The sequence below is a fragment of the Urocampus carinirostris genome, chromosome 14, assembly GCF_059441175.1.
Source record: "Urocampus carinirostris isolate Australia breed hairy pipefish chromosome 14, RoL_Ucar_1.0, whole genome shotgun sequence".
Classification (NCBI taxonomy): domain Eukaryota; kingdom Metazoa; phylum Chordata; class Actinopteri; order Syngnathiformes; family Syngnathidae; genus Urocampus; species Urocampus carinirostris.
This window is the reverse complement of record NC_142362.1, coordinates 34,496,529-34,515,648: the sequence shown is the minus strand read 5'-3', so window position 1 is coordinate 34,515,648 and position 19,120 is coordinate 34,496,529. Positions and strand designations below refer to the sequence as shown.

Here is a 19,120-nt window from a genome sequence, read left to right as displayed (position 1 = left end):
AATCGGACTAGGAGAAGAGTTGAAAGAGCGCAAAGAAATTGTTATCATTAGTGGGTGCTCCCTGGATAATTATTGGGTTTGGGAAGCGACTGAGGCGGCATTGGGAGAGAAGACAATAGCAGTGCTGCAGGCCCGGCCTACTACTATGGCTTAGTTGCGTAACAACTCTCACAAGCTACCCCTGCCATACCTGTATCTCACCAGATCCATTACCAATGAAGCAAATGACCTAGAGGTAAGACTCGAGGGGAACGGCTACATTGAGGGCGGTTGTATTTTAACCATTGTGTGAGGTCAAGTCGGAAAAAACCTGGTTCTAGCATGCAGCTAGCCAGACGTTCTCTTAAATCGCTTTCTGACAATAATAATAATAATAATAATGCATTTTATTTAAAAGCGCCTTTCAGGCCACCCAAGGACACTGTACAGACAGTGAAAAAATACAATTTAAAAAGTTGTAAGCGAAATAATAAATAAAAACAAGACATAAAATCATAAAAACATAGGAAATGGAGAAGCTATGTGTTGTAGGCAGTCCTGAACAGGTGTGTTTTTAGGCGGGACTTAAAAGTGGAGAGAGGTGTGCAGTTTTGGAGGTCCGGAGGTAGATTGTTCCAAAGCTTGGGAGCAGTGCGACTGAAGGCTCTGGCTCCCATGGTGCTTAGGTGGGCAGGGGGCACTGACAGTCGGAGGGAGGACGAGGATCTGAGGGAGCGAGTGGGGACGTGCACCTGGAGAAGGTCGGACAGGTAAGGAGGAGCCAGGTTGTGAATGGCCATATATGTATATAGGATCAGTTTGTAGCTGATGCGATGCTGAACAGGAAGCCAGTGTAGCTGTTGGAGAACGGGGGTGATGTGCTGCTGGGAAGATGTTTTTGTGATGATGCGAGCAGAGGTGTTTTGAACCAGCTGAATTTTATGGTGGGACTTTTGAGGAAGGCCGAAGAGAGCATTGCAGTAGTCAAGGCGGGATGTGACAAGATTGTGGACAAGAATAGCAGTGGTGCGGGGGGTGAGGGAAGGGCGGAGTCTGGTAATATTGCGGAGGTGGAAATAAGCAGTGCGGGTGATGGTGTTGATATGTGAGTGGAAGGTAAGCATGCTATCCAGGATGACACCCAGACTCTTGACCTGGGGGGAGGGGGACACTAAGGAGCTGTCAATGTTGAGAGAGAAATTGTTTACTTTGGATAAAGTGGATTTGGTGCCAAGAAGGAGGAATTCTGTTTTATTGGCATTTAATTTAAGAAAGTTTGTTGTGAACCATGTTTTGAGTTCGGAAAGGCAAGTGGTGAGGGAGGGAGGTGGGAGTATGGAGTTTGGTTTGCAGGAGAGGTAGAGTTGGGTGTCATCAGCAAAGCAGTGAAAGTGGATATTAAATTTGCGGAGGATATGACCAAGAGGCAGCAGCACGGCGGCGCAGTGGTTAGCGCTTGTGCGGCACAGTTCATGTCTCGGGAACCTGTCGTGGGTTCAAATCCAGCTCCAGACTTCCTGTGCAGAGTTTGTATGTTCTCCCCGTGCTTGCGTGGGTTTCCTCCGGGCACTCCCACGTTCCAAAAACATGCATTTCAGGTGAATTGGTCGGTCTAAATTGTCCCTAGGTGTGAATGAGCGAATGAGCTGTCTGTCCCTGTGTGCCTTGCGACTGGCTGGCAACCAGTTCAGGGTGTCCCCTGCCCACTGCCCGGAGATGGCTGGGATGGGCTCCAGCCCCCCGCGACCCTAATGAGGATAAGCGGTACGGCTAATGAGATGAGATGAGATGACCAAGAGGCAAGAGGTAGACTATGAAGAGAAGAGGACCTAGGACAGACCCCTGGGGTACACCTGTGGTGACTAGGGAGAGCTTTGAGGTGAAGGATTTCAGCTGGACAAACTGAGTGCGGCCAGTGAGGTAGGAATGGAACCAACTGAGGGGAGTATGGGTGAGACCAATGGAGGAGAGTCTATTGAGGAGGATAGGGTGAGAGATTGTGTCGAAGATGGCGCTCAAGTCTAGGAGGATGAGGATGGAGACTAGACCGGAGTCAGATGCTATGAGGAGATCATTTACAATACGGATAAGGGCAGTCTCTGTGCTGTGGCGGGGGCGGAAACCAGACTGAAAAGGCTCATAGAGAGGTGGAGGGACAGGTGCGAGTGGAGTTGAGCATCAACAGTTTTTTCAAGGATTTTCGAAATAAATGGAAGGTTGAAGATGGGGCGGAGGTTGTCAAAGTTGTTGGGGTCAGCACCATGTTTTTTCAGCGTAGGGGTAACAGCAGCGGTTTTGAAAAGTGATGGGACAATACCAGAAGAGAGTGAGGAGTGGATAATGGCAGATATGAGAGGAAGCAGGGAAGGGAGGCAGGATTTAACAAGGGATGAAGGGAGGGGATCGAGCTGGCAAGTGGTGGGCTTGGATTTGAGTATGAGGTTGGATAATTCAGCAGTCGTGGGTGGAGCAAAACTGGAGAAGAAGTGACAAGGAGAAGGAAATTCAGATGGGGAGGGAGCAGACAGGTTTTGATGGAGTTGGTGATGAATCTTAAGGATTTTGTGATTGAAGTACTCCATTATGGAGTTGCAGGTTGCTGTGGAGTACAGGTGGAGGGGGAGAGAATTTGGTGGCTGGAGGATTTTGTTCATGACAGAGAAGAGAGTTCTTGAATTTCCTTAGTTGGAAAGGATGAGGCCGGAGTAGTAGCTGGATTTGGTTTGTGCAATTTGGTCCTTGTATTTAGCAGTATGGGTAATGTACATGTCCTTATGGATGGTAAGGCCGGTTTTCTTATAGAGTCGCTCGAGTTGGCGGTTCTTTGATTTCATTGACCGAAGAGCAGGTGTAAACCAGGGGGCAGATGTGGAGAATGAGGCAGTCCTGGTTTTCAGGGGGGCAAGAGAATTTAGAATATTTGTGAGGCAGGCTTTGTAGTGAGCGGTGAGGTCATCCGGGCTTGAGAGAGCTTCTGGGAGTGGGGAACGGTCAATAATGGAGCAGAGGGTGTCAATGTTGATATTTTTGGTATTACGAAAAGAAATGAGACGGGAGGTTTTGACAGTAGAGAGACTGAGTACTGTGTTAAAAGTGAGGAGGACATGATCAGATTCAGGAAAAACATCGGCAGTGGGCTTGGAGGTAGAGAGGCCAGAGCAGCAGACCAAGTCCAATGTGTGGCCTTTAATGTGGGTGGGGAAGTCAATAAGGCTGTGTATCCCGAGGCTCTCCAGGCAGGATGTGAAGTCTCTGGTGAGTGGCAGGTTGGGGTTGTCCATGTGAATATTGAAATCTCACAATAAAATTAAATTTGGCGAGAGAGCGGATAAATGTGTAATTAGGCTGGAGAATTTATTGATAAAATCACTATGTGGCTTTGGGGGGCGATAAATTGTAGCAATAATGGTTGGCGTGGGTCCGGGGAGCTTAAACACCAGGCATTCAAAGGAAGTCGATGCAGTGACGGAGACAGGCAAGACTTTCCACTTCTCGCGGTGAATTACCGCGAGACCTCCTCCACGGCCGTTGCCACGGGGACGGCAGATGTAAACAAAGCCGGGAGGAGTGGAGTCATTCAGAGCAGCGAAGTCGTTTGTTTGTTGCCAGGTTTCTGTTAAAATGAGGAAGTCGAGTTTTCGTTCGGCGAGGACGTCTTGGATGAGGTGGCCATTGTTCCTGAGTGAGTGGACCTTCAGTAGTCCAAAGTTGACGGCGGAGGTGTCTTGTTTGACGGCGGAGGTGTCTTGTTTGACGGCGGCAGTGCTGTTAGCCGACCTAGCTAGGCGGGCTAATGTATGGCAGTTAGCCCTACGGCCGCAGTTTATGGGAGGGCGTCGAGATGTGGACCAGGTCGAGGTGATTGAGCCAGGGTTTTTATACTCTACGTGTCTGCGCGATCCGCGGTGAATGTAGCGGCGTCGAGGCAGGCGAGCGATGTCAGGATGGTGGAGAAGCTCCGGTGGCGGAGGCCCCAGTGCAATCCACCGGATCCGGAGAAGATCCGCGACAGAATAATGGAGCAATCCTGTCGCTGGATGATGGCAGAACGTCAGGAGTATCAGAAATAATCCAAAGGCAGCGAGGTTTTGGCACGCCATGACGAGGGAGAGAGGCCGGTGCAGTGACAGCTGGTATGTTTAAGCTACCTGCGTTAGCCCTTGGGCTAAGTTACGAGGGTTTGATTGATTAGGTGAAACGTTGGTTCAGGTTACATCAACCAAAGTACCCACAGTCCAAAACAGAAGGGCAAAAGAAAGATCAGAAAAAGTATCTGAGCTTCGAAAAAGTTTTGGAAAAGTTTTGAAGTGAGAAGCGGCGACATACACGCCAGCGTCCTCTCACCCCGGAAGTCAATGAAAGGGTTAACGTACAACCCAGATTCACATGATAAAAGTAAAGGGCCTACATTTTCATTGTACTTTTGTATTATGACAATAAAGACCATTCATTCAACTGCAATTATGTGTTCTTATATCTAGATCTATATTGTTTATTTTCTTATAATTGTATACTCTCATCCTGAGGTAAACCTGACTCTTTTTATGAAGGGGCGTCCCCACTTCGCAGATTATCACGTTTTGCATAGAATACTGTTTCCCATTAACCACGATAACCAAGGGATTACTGTTGCTGTCTATAAGATACCAGAAAGTAGTGGCAAAAAAAATTCAAAAATAAACCTACCAAACTCACGCTAACATAGTCCTCTGACATGAAAAGGCTAAAATAAGGCAACAAAGCATGAATTTGATTTTTGCTTTGACTAGTAAAATGTGAGTTGTAAATCCTCCTGTGCAGCAACGATAAAATTGAGAAAGATAAAAACAAACACAAAACATTGTATTATAATTTACAATCATGGCCTGGCATTCATACAAATGGAGATACTGTTTTTACAGTATGTGCTGTCTTCCTTCCTTTATTATATCAATTTAAAATGGAATGAGACTAAAAATATATGAATATTGACAGTAAATGTGATTATTCTATTCAAAGTTCAAATCAAATCCAGCAGTGACTGGAATGGTATGCAAAACACAGAAAAGTAAGATAATACAGACAATTCCAGGTCTTCTCTCATTTGGGATGTTATTACAATACCAGTTGAACACAATATCCTTGAATTGGGGATTTTGTATTCTGATTTAAGTATTCTCTTGTCCCTGTGTTACCCTGACCTTGAGCTTGTTCCCCAATGTCTTCTTACAGGATTTCAAACGGAATCCCTTTAAAGGTGTTGTACACAGAAAGGACATACGCAGGAAAAAATGTTACCAAGTGCAAGAGAACATTGGTCTTCTTTATACGATTTAGTATACATGTCAAGATAGAATTAAATCAGATTTGGCTCAGAGGAACATATTATACCTCCTAAGATAACTAAGAACATTTAAACATTGTAGCATGTAAAAATGAAATAAAAATGCTAAGAATGTTAGTAATATAAAAATTAATATGTAACATGCCCACCGGCGTGTGTGTGTTTAGGAGTGATGCCCAAGTCAATGCTCTTGGAGGCCTTAACATGCTGAGAATGCTGCCGCACGTCATACTGGGACGGAGACGATTCCCTGGTGTCAACAATCAGAAAGCACGATTTTTTTTTATTCCAGCAATGTTTTTTAAGTCACTTAAGTTAAGGGCTCACCTTTCATGTAGGTGGGAGAACTGCAGAGCAGAGCTTCGTCCATCCATTCCATGTCCGTTCTGCTCAGCCTCTTCATTTATGTGGGAGTAACTTGCATATGACCCTAAAAAGTATTTATCAGCTTTCAATAAATATTCACAGCCCAATATTTTCGAACATTTATTGTACTAAATGCTTTTCTTACAGTTGAGTTGTTTACTCTGACAAGGCAGAAATCTTTATGTTTTTTTGATTGTTTGTTTCAAGAGTAAGAGTGAAGTGATCCTATATTAACATGCTTAACAGGGACCAGAATACCCTTTCATTTAAGCCCACAATGGTCAAACTTACTTTGAGATGACGTCTTTACCAACAGAGAGTAAACGCCAGTAACAAAATACCAACTATAGATCCACAAATAAAAAACAGAACACAGAATTGGAGTTGGCATTATACATTAGCACAACCAACTTTTACTTTCAGTGTAAGAATGTGATTTAGCGAGCACCTGGCTAGCTGCACGCTAGCATCAGGTTTCCTCGAATTGAGCCAGGTCTTCTTGATGATTAAAATGCAACCATCCTGAATGTAGCAGTTTTCCAGGTCACTCGTTTTAGGGGTAATGGATCTGGCATTGGTGAGAACAGGGTCGGCAGAGGTGACTTGTTTCATAGCCGTAGAAGTACGCTGGACCTGCAGCACCAATATTGCTTTTTCTCCTGACACTGCCTTAGTCCCTTCCCGAAACTGATGACATTACACAAAGCACCCACTGGTGATCACTATTTCCGTTGCTTATACTCCAATTAAATTGTATTTTCATTATAACGAGCAACAAATTCTAGCTGTCACAATGCTTTGCAGTTTGTTTTGGGTGTACCCATTGACTTGTGCACCTTCCCTGCTCTTTGACTGACAGTATACACCAGCTTATCACAGTCGCGCACACAATTATACTCACCCAACACACACGCACACACTTGCTGTGTGCTGTCTGTTTCAGAACACATTGCATGATACGTTGATATCAATGACAATATCGATAATTCAATTCAAAAGCAATGAACCGGCGATAGTGAGGTGTCTCCGAGGATATTGGAAGGGCTGCGGCGACTGAAAAAAAAACTATCCAATTTGAACATACAGAATTTTTTTTTTTTTCTTGTTTACACAAGCTTTTAAGTTCCGTTACAAGGCCCTCCTGTTTGCACAAAGGTTCCTGGAGCTCACTCTGAGTTATTTGTATTTGCTCATCCCTCATCGAGGTTATTCCTCTAGGAGGTCTGATTGTCCGTTTTGTGGGTTGCAAAGGCCACCGTGCTCAAAAGAATATGAAGTATCATAGATTTATTTTTCTATTCTTCAAGTTCTTGGGCTGTTGTTTCTCTGAAATGTTATATCACTACATTGCTATTGTTGCGCTTTTATTTTTAAATGTCTGCCCTGCCTTTTCAAATTATGTGTAATTGAATAGCATCCATATCATTAATCACAATAGTAGGCGCACATGGCACGGACTGTAATTTTGCTTATTTGAAATGTAAATTTTATTGATGTTCACTTTTTTTCTCTCTGTTCATAAAAAATGGGAAAAAAGGAAAAAAAGGTGGTGACTGAAAAAAGATTATCTTGGTCCCGTGCCCTCAACTATCTTAAAATGTTTAATTAGTATATTCAATATTTTCCTTACTTTATGAATTATTTTAATTATTTTAGTTAAATAAAAAGAATGAACGCAAAACACTAATAAAGTGTGTTAACATTTATGTAAGATTCATTCAATTAACAAAATATGATATGATTTTTCTAAGATAAATTATACTATTTAAGAAGTATTTCCATTTAAATAAAAAATATAATTTAAAAAACGTATAAACATGAACCTTAAAATGATGAAAACAAATGTGTAAAATGATCAAACATCTCCCAGTGCTAAATACGGCTTAAGTTAAAGAATTGTTTACTTTTTTTATTGGATGTTTTCCCCTCAAATTTCTCTTATTTTTTTAGTGTACCGCTATATCCACAGATTTTGTTTCAATCTCAAGAACTAGAGAAAGTATTTTCTTGTTTGTTTAAAACAGCTTACTGTACATGCATTGTAGCCCAAATAGACTTTTTAGATTGAAATGACAATACAATGTTGAACATGAGTGCCTTTTCCCCTTATGCTTAAACACAATCAAAAAGCATTGTATGTTTACATATATGCTATTGCTAACATTGGATTGCCACCTTGCTCTTTTCTATGTCAGTACCTTTTTCTCTAGCTCTAGCTATATTCTTGAAATATTTTTATATATTTCACTACTTTCAGATCTACAATTAATCATCATATCTTCCACTCCATTTTCCCGTGTTTTTTTTTTTTTTTGTCAAAGTTAGTCATTTCTCGTCACTGCCAGCACCTTAATCAGCTGAACTGTCAAAAACACATTCTTTTTCACCTCGCACACACAAATCTGTTCTCACAGCCTCCCACTCTTTGATGTGAAAAAGCCATTCGTTCTGTTAAAGATAAATCACTCTGAGCTCGCTCCAGTAGCAGATGTCCATTTTTTTCCACCGTCTGACCTTCTGTATTTGGAACCCTCACTCCTTTTTATTTTCATAGCACACTTCAGACGCATGGTGACACTGAGCTCCAAATATACAAGCAGGGTTGGGTAGGGTTACTTTAACTTGATTACTTTCAATTACTTTCGGATTACTCCAATACCAAATATGCTAATAAAAGACAAAATAAACTAAATATGAATAAAATTATGACTCACAACACGTGGTAAGCTTTCTCTCCTGGCTTTGATCTCTTTGATCTCCGGCAAAACTAACATAAAATGTGACAGAAACAAAATGAAAATAAATCCAAACAGCTTGCCAACATCATTTTTGCCGTTCCATGTATTCCGTTACTCCCCAAGCCTGCACAAAATTTTGTAATTTTATTCATATTTAGTTTCTTTTGTCTTTTATTAGCATATTTGGTATTGGAGTAATCCAAAAGTAATTGAAAGTTAAAGTAACCCTACCCAACCCTGTATACAAGCACACTTTGTAGAAGTAGAGCCGGAAAAACGTCCTTACTATTACTTGTGTGTGAATGACACTATAGATGGGGTGAATTTGAAGAGCAAGGTCAGACATGTTTACCAGATCCAGTTTAAACACACAAAACACACACAACCCACACAGATAACAGTTTGATTCTGGCTAACAATTCCAACGTCAGCGCACTAGGGTGCTTATTCTCCTACACTCACATTTGCAAACCCCAGAAACGTAATGTACATATTATATCCCAAAGCCTCACACAGAGGTCATCACTAAGAAGATATTGTTCATACTCAGAAAACCAAAAGATTACTTAAAGTAATTCAACTTTAAAGGAGCCTCGTCCTGGCTTGTGTCATCATTGCAGCCTCTGTCAGCTCGTTCATGAAGCGCATGAAATTACAGATGCTCCTCTACTTACGACCATTCGACTTACGTAAAATGGTAGATACAAAGAGACAGTGCTGTAAGTTAGATTTTGTATTGTGTGCACCTTTTTCTGAGTACAGGACATTACTGTAGTGCTTCTTTCCGTCACTACCGGCGTGTGGTGGTGCTGTGAGAGGTCACCCAGCATCCACCCCGGAGAAGAAATCCGGCTTCTACTTCCTAGTTAAGTGTAAACATTTGGTGCTATGTGTACTGAATTGCTTTTTTTCGGCCACTTTTTACCAAGCTTATCTTCCAAAAGTCAGTTAAACTCAACTTTGTTTATCTTTATAGAGCATATTACTTTATGAAATGTTTATTTTTTTACGCCCAAAAAATATAGGTTACTTATAGAAGCCTTAAACATACTCATAAAAACCTTAACGTACAAAATATAACACTGATGCAACTTACGAACAAATTCAACTTACGAACGATCGACCAGAACCCATCTCGTTCGTAAGTAGGGCACATCTGTACATGCGTTACTGAGCAAGCTCGAACAACCACTTGTTTTTTTCATCTTTCTTTGCGTTTGGCTTGACTCTACTTGAAGCAGGCCTTTTCTTACTTTCACCATTTTTATGCTACACTAACACATAGAGACAACACATACACTGGTAGGGTGCAGTGCAATGGCTGAAAATCCAGGCGCCATCTATTGCCATCCCGAACAGTGTGGACACGCCTCCCTCAGGTTCCTTTTCTCACATCGTTAGGCTAAGCCTTGCCATAGATCAAATTGTACTTTTACTACCATTCATTTTATTTTTATTGTATTTTAACCATTGTGTGTGTGTCTGTGTATTACATGTTTAGGGATGTTAGGTCGGGATAAAGGATTGGATTTTATTGTCTTATTGTAAACTAAATGTTTTTATACAGCACTTTGAGTGGCAAATTATTGCAGAAAAAGTGCCTCACAAATAAATTTGATTTGAAATGAGTTTAATATATAACAATTAGATAGATAGATAGATCCTTTATTTTATTCCCGCAGGGAAATTCACATTTCCAGATTAAGAGTAGGAAAAATGTCTCAGAGTCACAAACTTTTTTCCTATTTAAAAAAGTGCAACAATTCTTCTACAAACAGGACCTAACAAACATACAGATCTTTGATTACTAACACACTCTAACAATGTCAGTTAATATTGAAATTAGCCTTCAAGGGGAGATCTGAGAGTTGCATACCATGTAATTATTTTTATAATTGGAATAGGTAGATCAAAGGCTTAGAAATCTCTGCGGTAAATATAAAGCAAGTCTGATAATATACTGACTAAGTCCGGCCAATAATTGGCAGTAATAACACTGTATTTCTGAGAAAAACAACATGAGCCAAAAGTAGAGGTAGATATATAGGTGAATTTGAAGAACAGATTAGAAGAGCTTGGAAGTTGGAGATAATTTCTAAGAGAGCAAAATCCATACTTTCATGAGTGTTTTTTGGCAATTTTGCTTCAAAATAAGGGAATTTGCTGAAGCTAACATAAATTCTATGGCAGATTACCCCCTAAAAAGTTTGTTTAAAACGTGTTTTAGGATAAAGGATAATAGTCCAATCTCTTTTTAGTAAACTTAAACTATATCCCTAGCATACTTCTTTTTCTGTAAGCCTTCAATCCAAATGCTACAAATGTCACTAGATCGATCCTTTTTTAGAAATGGATGCGATTCAATAAGTGAAAAGCCCCGCATGTGGACAGTGAGGGATCAACTTCTCCATTAATCCTTTGCTTCTTCTTGCTCAGTTATTTCTGGTTCACTATTTTGCGGATTTTGAATTGATTATTGTAATTGATATCAACATATTGTGCACTGTGTCCTGCAACAGACAGCAGACAGCAAATGCTATCACGGGGGCAGGTTTTATGAGTGTGTTGGGTGGGCGTGACTGCATGTGTGCGCGACTATGATAGGCTGGTCTATGCTGTCAATCAAACAGCTGGGCAGGCGCACAAGTCAATGTGGCCACCAAATAAAACTGTGAAGCAGGACGTCAGCAGTTATTTTAGCGGTTAGTTACAATTAAATAATCAATTAAATCGGACTCGGAGGAAAGTCAGAAGAGCGCGAAAAAATGGTGATCACTAGCGGATACTTCATGGATTATTATCGGGTTCAGGAAGCAACTGAGGCAGCGTCCGGAGAGAAGACAATAGCGGTGTAGCATTTCTGGCCTACTACTACAACTACGTAACATAATAATAATAATCAATTTGAGATTAGCGTGCAGCTAGCTAGCCGCTCTCTAATTTGCATTCTTACACTGAAATGTTGTATAATGACAATGAAAACCATTCATTCAACTGCTATTCAGTGTTTTGCGTATCCATTTGTAGATCTATAGTTGTTATTTTGTTATTGTCGTGTACTCTCGGTCAGTCAGGAGGTCATCTCGAGGTAAGTTTGACCCTTGGGTGCTTTTATTAAGGGACGACGGTTCTTCGCAGAATTTCACGTTTCGCGGGGGGTTCTGGTCCCCATTCACCGCGATAACAGAGGTATTACTGTACTTCAAAGCATTCCATACTACACACTTAATTCTAACATTCCTTTCATAGACAAGCTACTGAGGCCATAAGAGATGCCATTAGGCCTTTAACATGCACATTGACTGACTAGTAACTAGTGTAAAAATAGTCCAAAAACTCACAAAAGCTAACTTTACATGTTTAATAACTAACTCGCATGTCGCTAAGTAGTCAGATCCACACCTTCAAATATATAAAACATATATTCCAAATCTAGGATATTGTAAAGTGGAACTAAAGGCCCGGTCACACAGCCTTTCACGGGCGTATCGCAGCTGAATCACGGCCAGAAGTTTCTGCCCGTGAAGCAGACGCGGTGGAAAATGTGCAAAATTGGCTAAACCCGCTGTTTACCCGTGGTATGCCCGCAAAACAGACGCCGGCAACTGTTCCGCGTCCTTATCGCGGGTAACCGCGGCTGCATCGCGTTTGACCATGCTTACACGCGGTACACACCCAGTTCACACAAAAAAAATTCCTTGCATTAATTCACATGTCACTGAAAGTTGTGAATGTCTAAATCTTCCAACTTTTTTCACATCAGCTAAGATCTATGAAACACACTCTTTTGAGGAAAAAAAAACAAAAATGTGCCTATTATGCAAATCGGGGTCCTGCAGGCATGCATTGCTATTTAAAATTAATTCAGACTCATCAATGCACGTGATAACACCGCGATACAGGCGCAGAAAAAACGTGCTATGACCGTGCTCCACCCTGGATTACCCGCTAAAATTTCGCATCCTACCCGCGTGTAACCACGTCTTGGCCGTGGCCGTAGCACGTCCTAGCACGTTCGTACCGCGTCTTTACCTCGTGTGTACCACGTGTGCCGCCCGCGGTTACCCGTGGTCTAAAGTTTTGAGCAGCGCAAAACTTTTTCGCGCGGCCAATCGCGTGTGAATTTCTTACCGCGTGTAAAGCACGGCTGTATCTCGTCTGTATCGCGATCTCAAAGCGTCCAACAGCTTCTGCTTCACGGGCAAAAATTTCTGGCCGTGATTCAGCCGCGATACGCCTGTGAAAGGCTGTGTGACCGGGCCTTTAAATAGACTCAAAATAGAATAGAGATAGACTCAATGGGAAACAACATTACTAGCAGCTCATAGGAACATTTGGTCTTTGAATAATGCAAAGTTAGTTTTTAGCTGATTACTCACTGGATGTAATCTTCATAAGAAACCAATCATGTCAATGACTCAACTATGACACTTTTGTTTTGTAACACGCTTGAGTAAAAATTCATTTGTACCCATGAACCCATCTGTGACATTGGTTGTTCTTTTTAAAATATCATGGAAAGAATCAAATATTACAGTAGAAACTATGTAAATCTTCATGTGGGACTCAAATGCTAAAGTCAATTGCCAGTACTCAAAGGCAGCTGATTGGACTGAAGAATCTTTGAAAGTAGTGTATGATTATAATCCCCCGTAAACTGTTAAACCCACAGAGTAAAGTGGACTATACTCACCATCAGATGTGTGGAGTGCGCTGCTCATGTGATGGCTAGTCTGATAAACCAATCCAGACGAGATTGGGGGGTTGTCAAATGCACAAACAGATGACAGGCTATGTTGATCCTAAGTGACAAGGGACAAAGAAACAAAGCTATATCCAGACATTTTTGATTTTTAAGACAAAATGTATGAAAAATTGAATCACTCGATGTATTATTGTTTTTAACACGAGCAGATTTATTATTTCTATTTTCCATACTTTTTTTCCCAGTTCACACAAAAAAATTCCTTGCATTAATTCACATGTCACTGAAAGTTGTGAATGTCTAAATCTTCCAACTTTTTTCACATCAGCTAAGATCTATGAAACACACTCTTTTGAGGAAAAAAAAACAAAAATGTGCCTATTATGCAAATCGGGGTCCTGCAGGCATGCATTGCTATTTAAAATTAATTCAGACTCATCAATATATGCACAGTGGTGCAAAAAACATTGGAATTCATGCCAGTGTCAATTTTAAGAGTACAATAAACTACTGAGTAGTATAAAATTTTCTTTAATATGTATTTAATGAATGGGGCCCGTGTAGCGGTAAGATCGGGCCTTAAAAATCCACCCCAAATCAAACCAGGCCCGCGGGTATTTAAGCCGACCCAGCCCACCCAAGTAACTTGATTTGATGGACCTAACCCAAAGAAAACCCAAAGAAAACCCGAACTCGGAAGGAGAGGTGATTTTGTCCGACTCCAGTTCTATAACTTATAGATTAAAAAAATAATCTAAATATTGTCTAAGAATCAAAAAAAGAAACTGTGCCAAAAAAAAAAAAATGAAAAGTACAAAATATAGGCCTCCCCTTTGAGATAATACTTTGTACAACCCCCCTTTGCTGAGATCACACCCACAAGTCTTTTGGGGTTTATCTCCATAATTTTTGCCCATCTTGAAAAAGAAATATTTGCCCATTATTCCTTATAAAACAACTCAAGATCCTAAAGGTTTGATGGTGATTTTTTTGTGCAAAGCATTTTTTTTTATTTTTCTACAAATACTCTAAAAGAAGTGTGGACTTTGGTTCGGCAATTCTAACAGCTTTATGTTTTTAGTTTTAAACTTCAGATGCTCCCCTACTTACGACCATTCGACTTGCGTAAAATGGTGGATACGAAACATTTTTTTCGGGATGTGGAAAATATCAGGACATTGCTGTAAGTTAGATTTCAGCTGTACTTTTTCCGAGTACAGGACATTACTGTAGTGCTTATTTCCCCCCACGTGGCGCTGTCACCCAGCATCCACCCGAAGATGAAATCCGGCTTCTACTTCCTGGTTTGTGTGTAATCATAACAATGCGGACTGTATCGCTAGTACGCGAAAAACGTTGACGTTTTTATTGTTTAATATCTCGTGCGTCCATTCAACATGGTTGGTGTAAAGTGTAAAGAAGAGGTGAGCCGTTTCTTTTGAAACGAAAGTGGAACCAAAAAGCTTTATGCGGTTTATAAACTGGTTGAAACACTTTTTTTCTACCAATTTTTACCATTGAGGAGGACCTCTTAGATCGCATCTCCCAAAAGTAAGTTGAACCTAACTTTATTTATCTTTATAGAGCATATTATTTTATGAAATGTTTATTTTTTTAGTACAAAACAATACATGTTACTTATATGTAACCGCGGTGTACCCGTCCCACCAAAGATCTACATTCACGCTGGACTGGATGATGAGGTTTTTACTATAGTTGCTGCAAATTAATGAGTCACAACACAACACGTGGTAAGCTTCTCTGCTGGCTTTGATCTCGTTGACAGCTCGTTGTAGACTGCCAAAAACCCCGCCTTCCGGTCACATGTCAAAAGCCAAACCAAACCCTACCACATACCAGCAGGTGGCACTGTTGGAGTCATCATTTCAGGACACTTACCAAAAACTATACAACATATTTCAGCAGGAATTTCAATAAAACACAAGTTATTATTACACCCGTTACATATGAAATGAAATGAAATGAAATGAAATGATCTGCATTTATATAGCGCTTTTCAAGTCAATGACTTCCCAAAGCGCTTTACATTGTGCTTCACATTTCCCAATAGCGGCCATGATCTGTGCAGCCATGTAAGGCTGCTAACCTGCTTATTGGGGGTATTGGGGGTTCAGTGTCTTACCCAAGGACACTTCGGCATGTAACACGGACAAGCCGGGATTCGAACTGTACATATACAAACCTTAAACACACTTTTATAAACCTTAAACATACATTCCATACAAATTTTAGCACAGAAGCAACTTCCGAACAAATTCAACTTACCAACAACCGTCCAGACAACTCGATCGTAGGTCGGGTAGCGTCTGCATTCCATAATAGATTTTGCTTTAGGTTTAGGGTCATTGTCCTGATTTCAAGGTGAACCTGCTCCCCATTTTCATGTCTTTTGAAAACTCCAACAGATTTTTTGCCAGAATCGCCCTGTATTCGGCTCCATCCATACATAAACTCTAACGATCTTTCCAGTCCCAAAAGAAAAAAGCAAACCCAGAGCATGATGCTCCCACCGCCATGGTTGAAAGTGTGTTTTCAGGGTGATAAGCAGTATTACTCTTACGCCAAAACGCAAGACTGCAATCAGCCCGAAAAGTTCAATTATTTGGAAGAGAGCACCTTGTTCCATATAATTGTGTTTTCCGTGTTGGTTCTTGCAAACCCTAAACAGGCCTTTTTATTGTATGCTTTCAGACAGGGCTTTTTGCCTTCCACTCTTAAATAGAGGGCAAAATTATGAAGAGTAGGCAAATAGCTGTCCTATGCAGGTTGTCCCACTTCAGCTGTGTATGCATGCAGTATATCAAACCTGATCATGGGCTTCTTGGTTGGTTCTTAAATTAGTTTTCAGCTTGTTTGGGCCGAAAGTTGAGAGGGACAGCCAGGTCTTGTAAGGTTTGCAGTGGTTTTATGCTCTTTCCACTTTTCTAATTTTGCTCACACAGTGCTCCGGGAGATGTGTAATCTTCTTGTATCCCATCCCTGCTATGAACTTTTCCACAACTTTATCCCAGAACTGCCTGTTGCATTTTTGGGTCTTCATAATGCTGCCATGATGCTGTCTATTTAGATATATTTAAACTGAAACTTAATGCCACACAGGTGCACTCTGCCATTTATAGTTTTTCAGGTCGACATTGGATCATTCAGAAATCAGCAGCGAACTTCTAGAGTCATTTGGCAGAGCAGAGGGAACAGGTGGTCAATATTTTGACACCTCTTAGCTGTTATTCATTGTTCTTTGTCTTAATGCTGTATTAAAATAAATTTCCCATTGTTGAAATATGTTGGTTCCTCTTCACGATTGTGTCTCAACAGCTGTTGATTTTTAACAAATATTGTATTTTTTTTAGCTTTAACTTTGAAGGTGGAGATGTGGCCAAGCGACAAAAAGTTTTTGGTGGGGGGGGGTACGTTTGCTAGGCAGTGAATTCACTCTGAAGGGAAATAATGTCCTAATAGATAGATAGATAGATAGATAGATAGATAGATAGATAGATAGATAGATAGATAGATAGATAGATAGATAGATAGATAGATAGATAGATAGATAGATAGATAGATAGATAGATAGATAGATAGATAGATAGATAGATAGATAGATAGATACTTTATTCATCCCCGAAGGGAAATTCACAATGGGGATGCATACAAAAAGTTGGCAAAGTCAAATCAATGACAAAGATAACAACTGCACTTCTGTAGGCCTCTTAAGATGCTGATGAAAAACAAATCAGGCATTTCAGCGGCGTTATTTATATTTTTGTCTTTTTCCTGAGAGTTCTTGGGGAATTCAATTACCATATATTCAGAGTTTGTCTGCTAAGCAGAAAGTGTGCATCAATTAACATATATGCATATGCATGTGCTTTTCTGTCTCTTAAGAAAAAGAGCTCAAACAAACATCCAACTTAAGATTGTCGGTAATAGCTCTGAAATCTCATTCATTTCTTCCCTGAGCATACGAATATTGTCTGGAAGCCGAAATTGGAATACGAATATTTAGAAAAAGAAAGGCACATACTCAGAGACAAATCTATCGCATGAGTGGACACCAATGTGCCTTTTATATGTTGGTGCTCAGACAGGCATATCATCACAGTTTTCTTATCTACACTAACAATTCAGATCTGAACATTGTTATGTTAATGTGCAATAAGCTTTTAGTATGCACAGCCCATATTTCTTATGCAAACATAAGAACTGGAACCAAATAGCTTGGGAGCCCTTTGTGCTTGTTGTCAAATTTCTTACAGTAAAAGATCTGAACTTGAAAACAGTGAAAGGCATTGTATTGAAGTATAGTCTTTCAAGTTTAAAACACCACTACTACCTTTACAATTGTGTGCTTGATAAACGGTCTATTACAGAATATGCATTATAATAAACATATTTATATGCTGAATTACTATCATGCAGAAAGGAAATAATTTTACAGCAGGAGAACATAATGTGAAACAGGTGCTAAAAATTAAGAACTAGTACAGAAAATAAAATAGTAACACAATAATGATATGATTTACACTATTCAAAGAATGGCACCTGTTTGACCTTTTTTTTCTATATTATACTTTTATTTGAGAATATAAAGGCCAAAAGCCTAAGCACAAAATTATACAAACATATTGTGTGTCTATGTATTTTAAACATGTGGTCACTCGTTCCGATACTTTGTGTACTATATTTCAAATTTACAATACAAAAACAATTCGAAAGTGTGATGCTTTAGTAAAATCAAAAGTGTACTTTTAATTCTAAATTAAGGGTGTCTTAGGAACAGTTTTCAAATCAAATTAAAACCATTCAGAAGTTGAAACTTACACTGAAAACAAACCATGACATGTACTTTCCCTTCCCTACAAGCACCCAATGCAAAACTATTCATTTACATTCAAGTCAAGCTCACTGTGTGCACCGCATTCGATAGATTCTATGGAGCGATGCAAAGTGGATGTGCTGAATAGCTACCAGGATTGAAAAGAACATTTTTTTTATTTTTAAAGAAAAGAGATACAGCTGAGAAATGAACACCAAGTCGGGCGCCAGCACTCAAAAAGGTTCAAGGACAAAACCAGTGCAAATGCTCTTTAGCGGTTAGCGAGTAATAGTAGAAAAGAGAGCAAGGAGACCAGTGTCAAGTATAAATGGATCTAAAAGTGCTGAAAAGTCAATGTGGAAAGAGCGAAAGTCAACAGCCTGTGGAAAAGAATTCAACTACAGCCCCCAGGGCTGAAAAGAGCCTTTACAAATCCATGAATTCCATTTAAAATGAAGACATTTAGGATTGCCAACTGGGATTTATTATGCACAAAATTTGGGTAAATCAACAGCCAAAAAAAGGTATTTGTGTAAGTGTTTATGCGTAAGTGTCAGTACCTTAAGAACTCTCATCACCACAAGCTGAATGGTGCCTCTTACATTTCCCTCATGTGACATGGAGCGACGAAGTGTTTCCATTGCCTCGTGGTTTGAGCGCCCGAGCAGAGGTTCCCCATTCACCGCAACTAGCTGGTCATTGACACGCAGGCGTCCATCCTGCATCGCAAAAATTTTAATAGTTTATTGCATTTTCTTCATTGATGAGTCAACGGCACGAGGCTACAATACTCACTCACTAATAATCTATGCTATTTTGCTGCTTTTATTTGAAGCAGAGAGCCTTTTGATTTGAGCACAAAATACAAAAAATAGAAGGACTCAAGGGCACATTTACAAAATTTTCCGAACTATAAGTCGCGTTTTTTTTTAATAGCTTGGGGCGCGACTTATACTCTGGTGAGATTCATTTGTGAAATTATTGACACACTATTACCAGTTATGTCATTTTATCCTTAGGGGACCGCCTTTAAAGAGCTGAGTGCCCCCTTGTAGGACACCCATCATCCTCCCAGAAGAAGACATTGTAACAAACAACAGCTATTTTCCAGCATGCATTTGATAAAAGAAGCAAAATCTTGCTAAGGAGTCACCTTTACATTCCACAGGCCTATG

General features: G+C 40.3%; 1 protein-coding gene across 1 annotated transcript in view; it reads right to left on the bottom strand.

Annotated features, from left to right (window-relative positions):
• Nucleotides 1-19,120, bottom strand: part of LOC148353277 (partitioning defective 3 homolog B-like) — a 246,345-nt gene that overhangs the window by 143,215 nt on the left and 84,010 nt on the right. The window contains exons 14-17 of the mRNA XM_088352348.1: nucleotides 18,506-18,664; nucleotides 13,100-13,208; nucleotides 5,630-5,732; nucleotides 5,452-5,552 (exon numbers count right to left, since the gene is read on the bottom strand). Coding sequence (XP_088208474.1) covers nucleotides 5,452-5,552; nucleotides 5,630-5,732; nucleotides 13,100-13,208; nucleotides 18,506-18,664 — 472 coding nt within the window. The remainder of the gene's footprint in view (nucleotides 1-5,451; nucleotides 5,553-5,629; nucleotides 5,733-13,099; nucleotides 13,209-18,505; nucleotides 18,665-19,120) is intronic.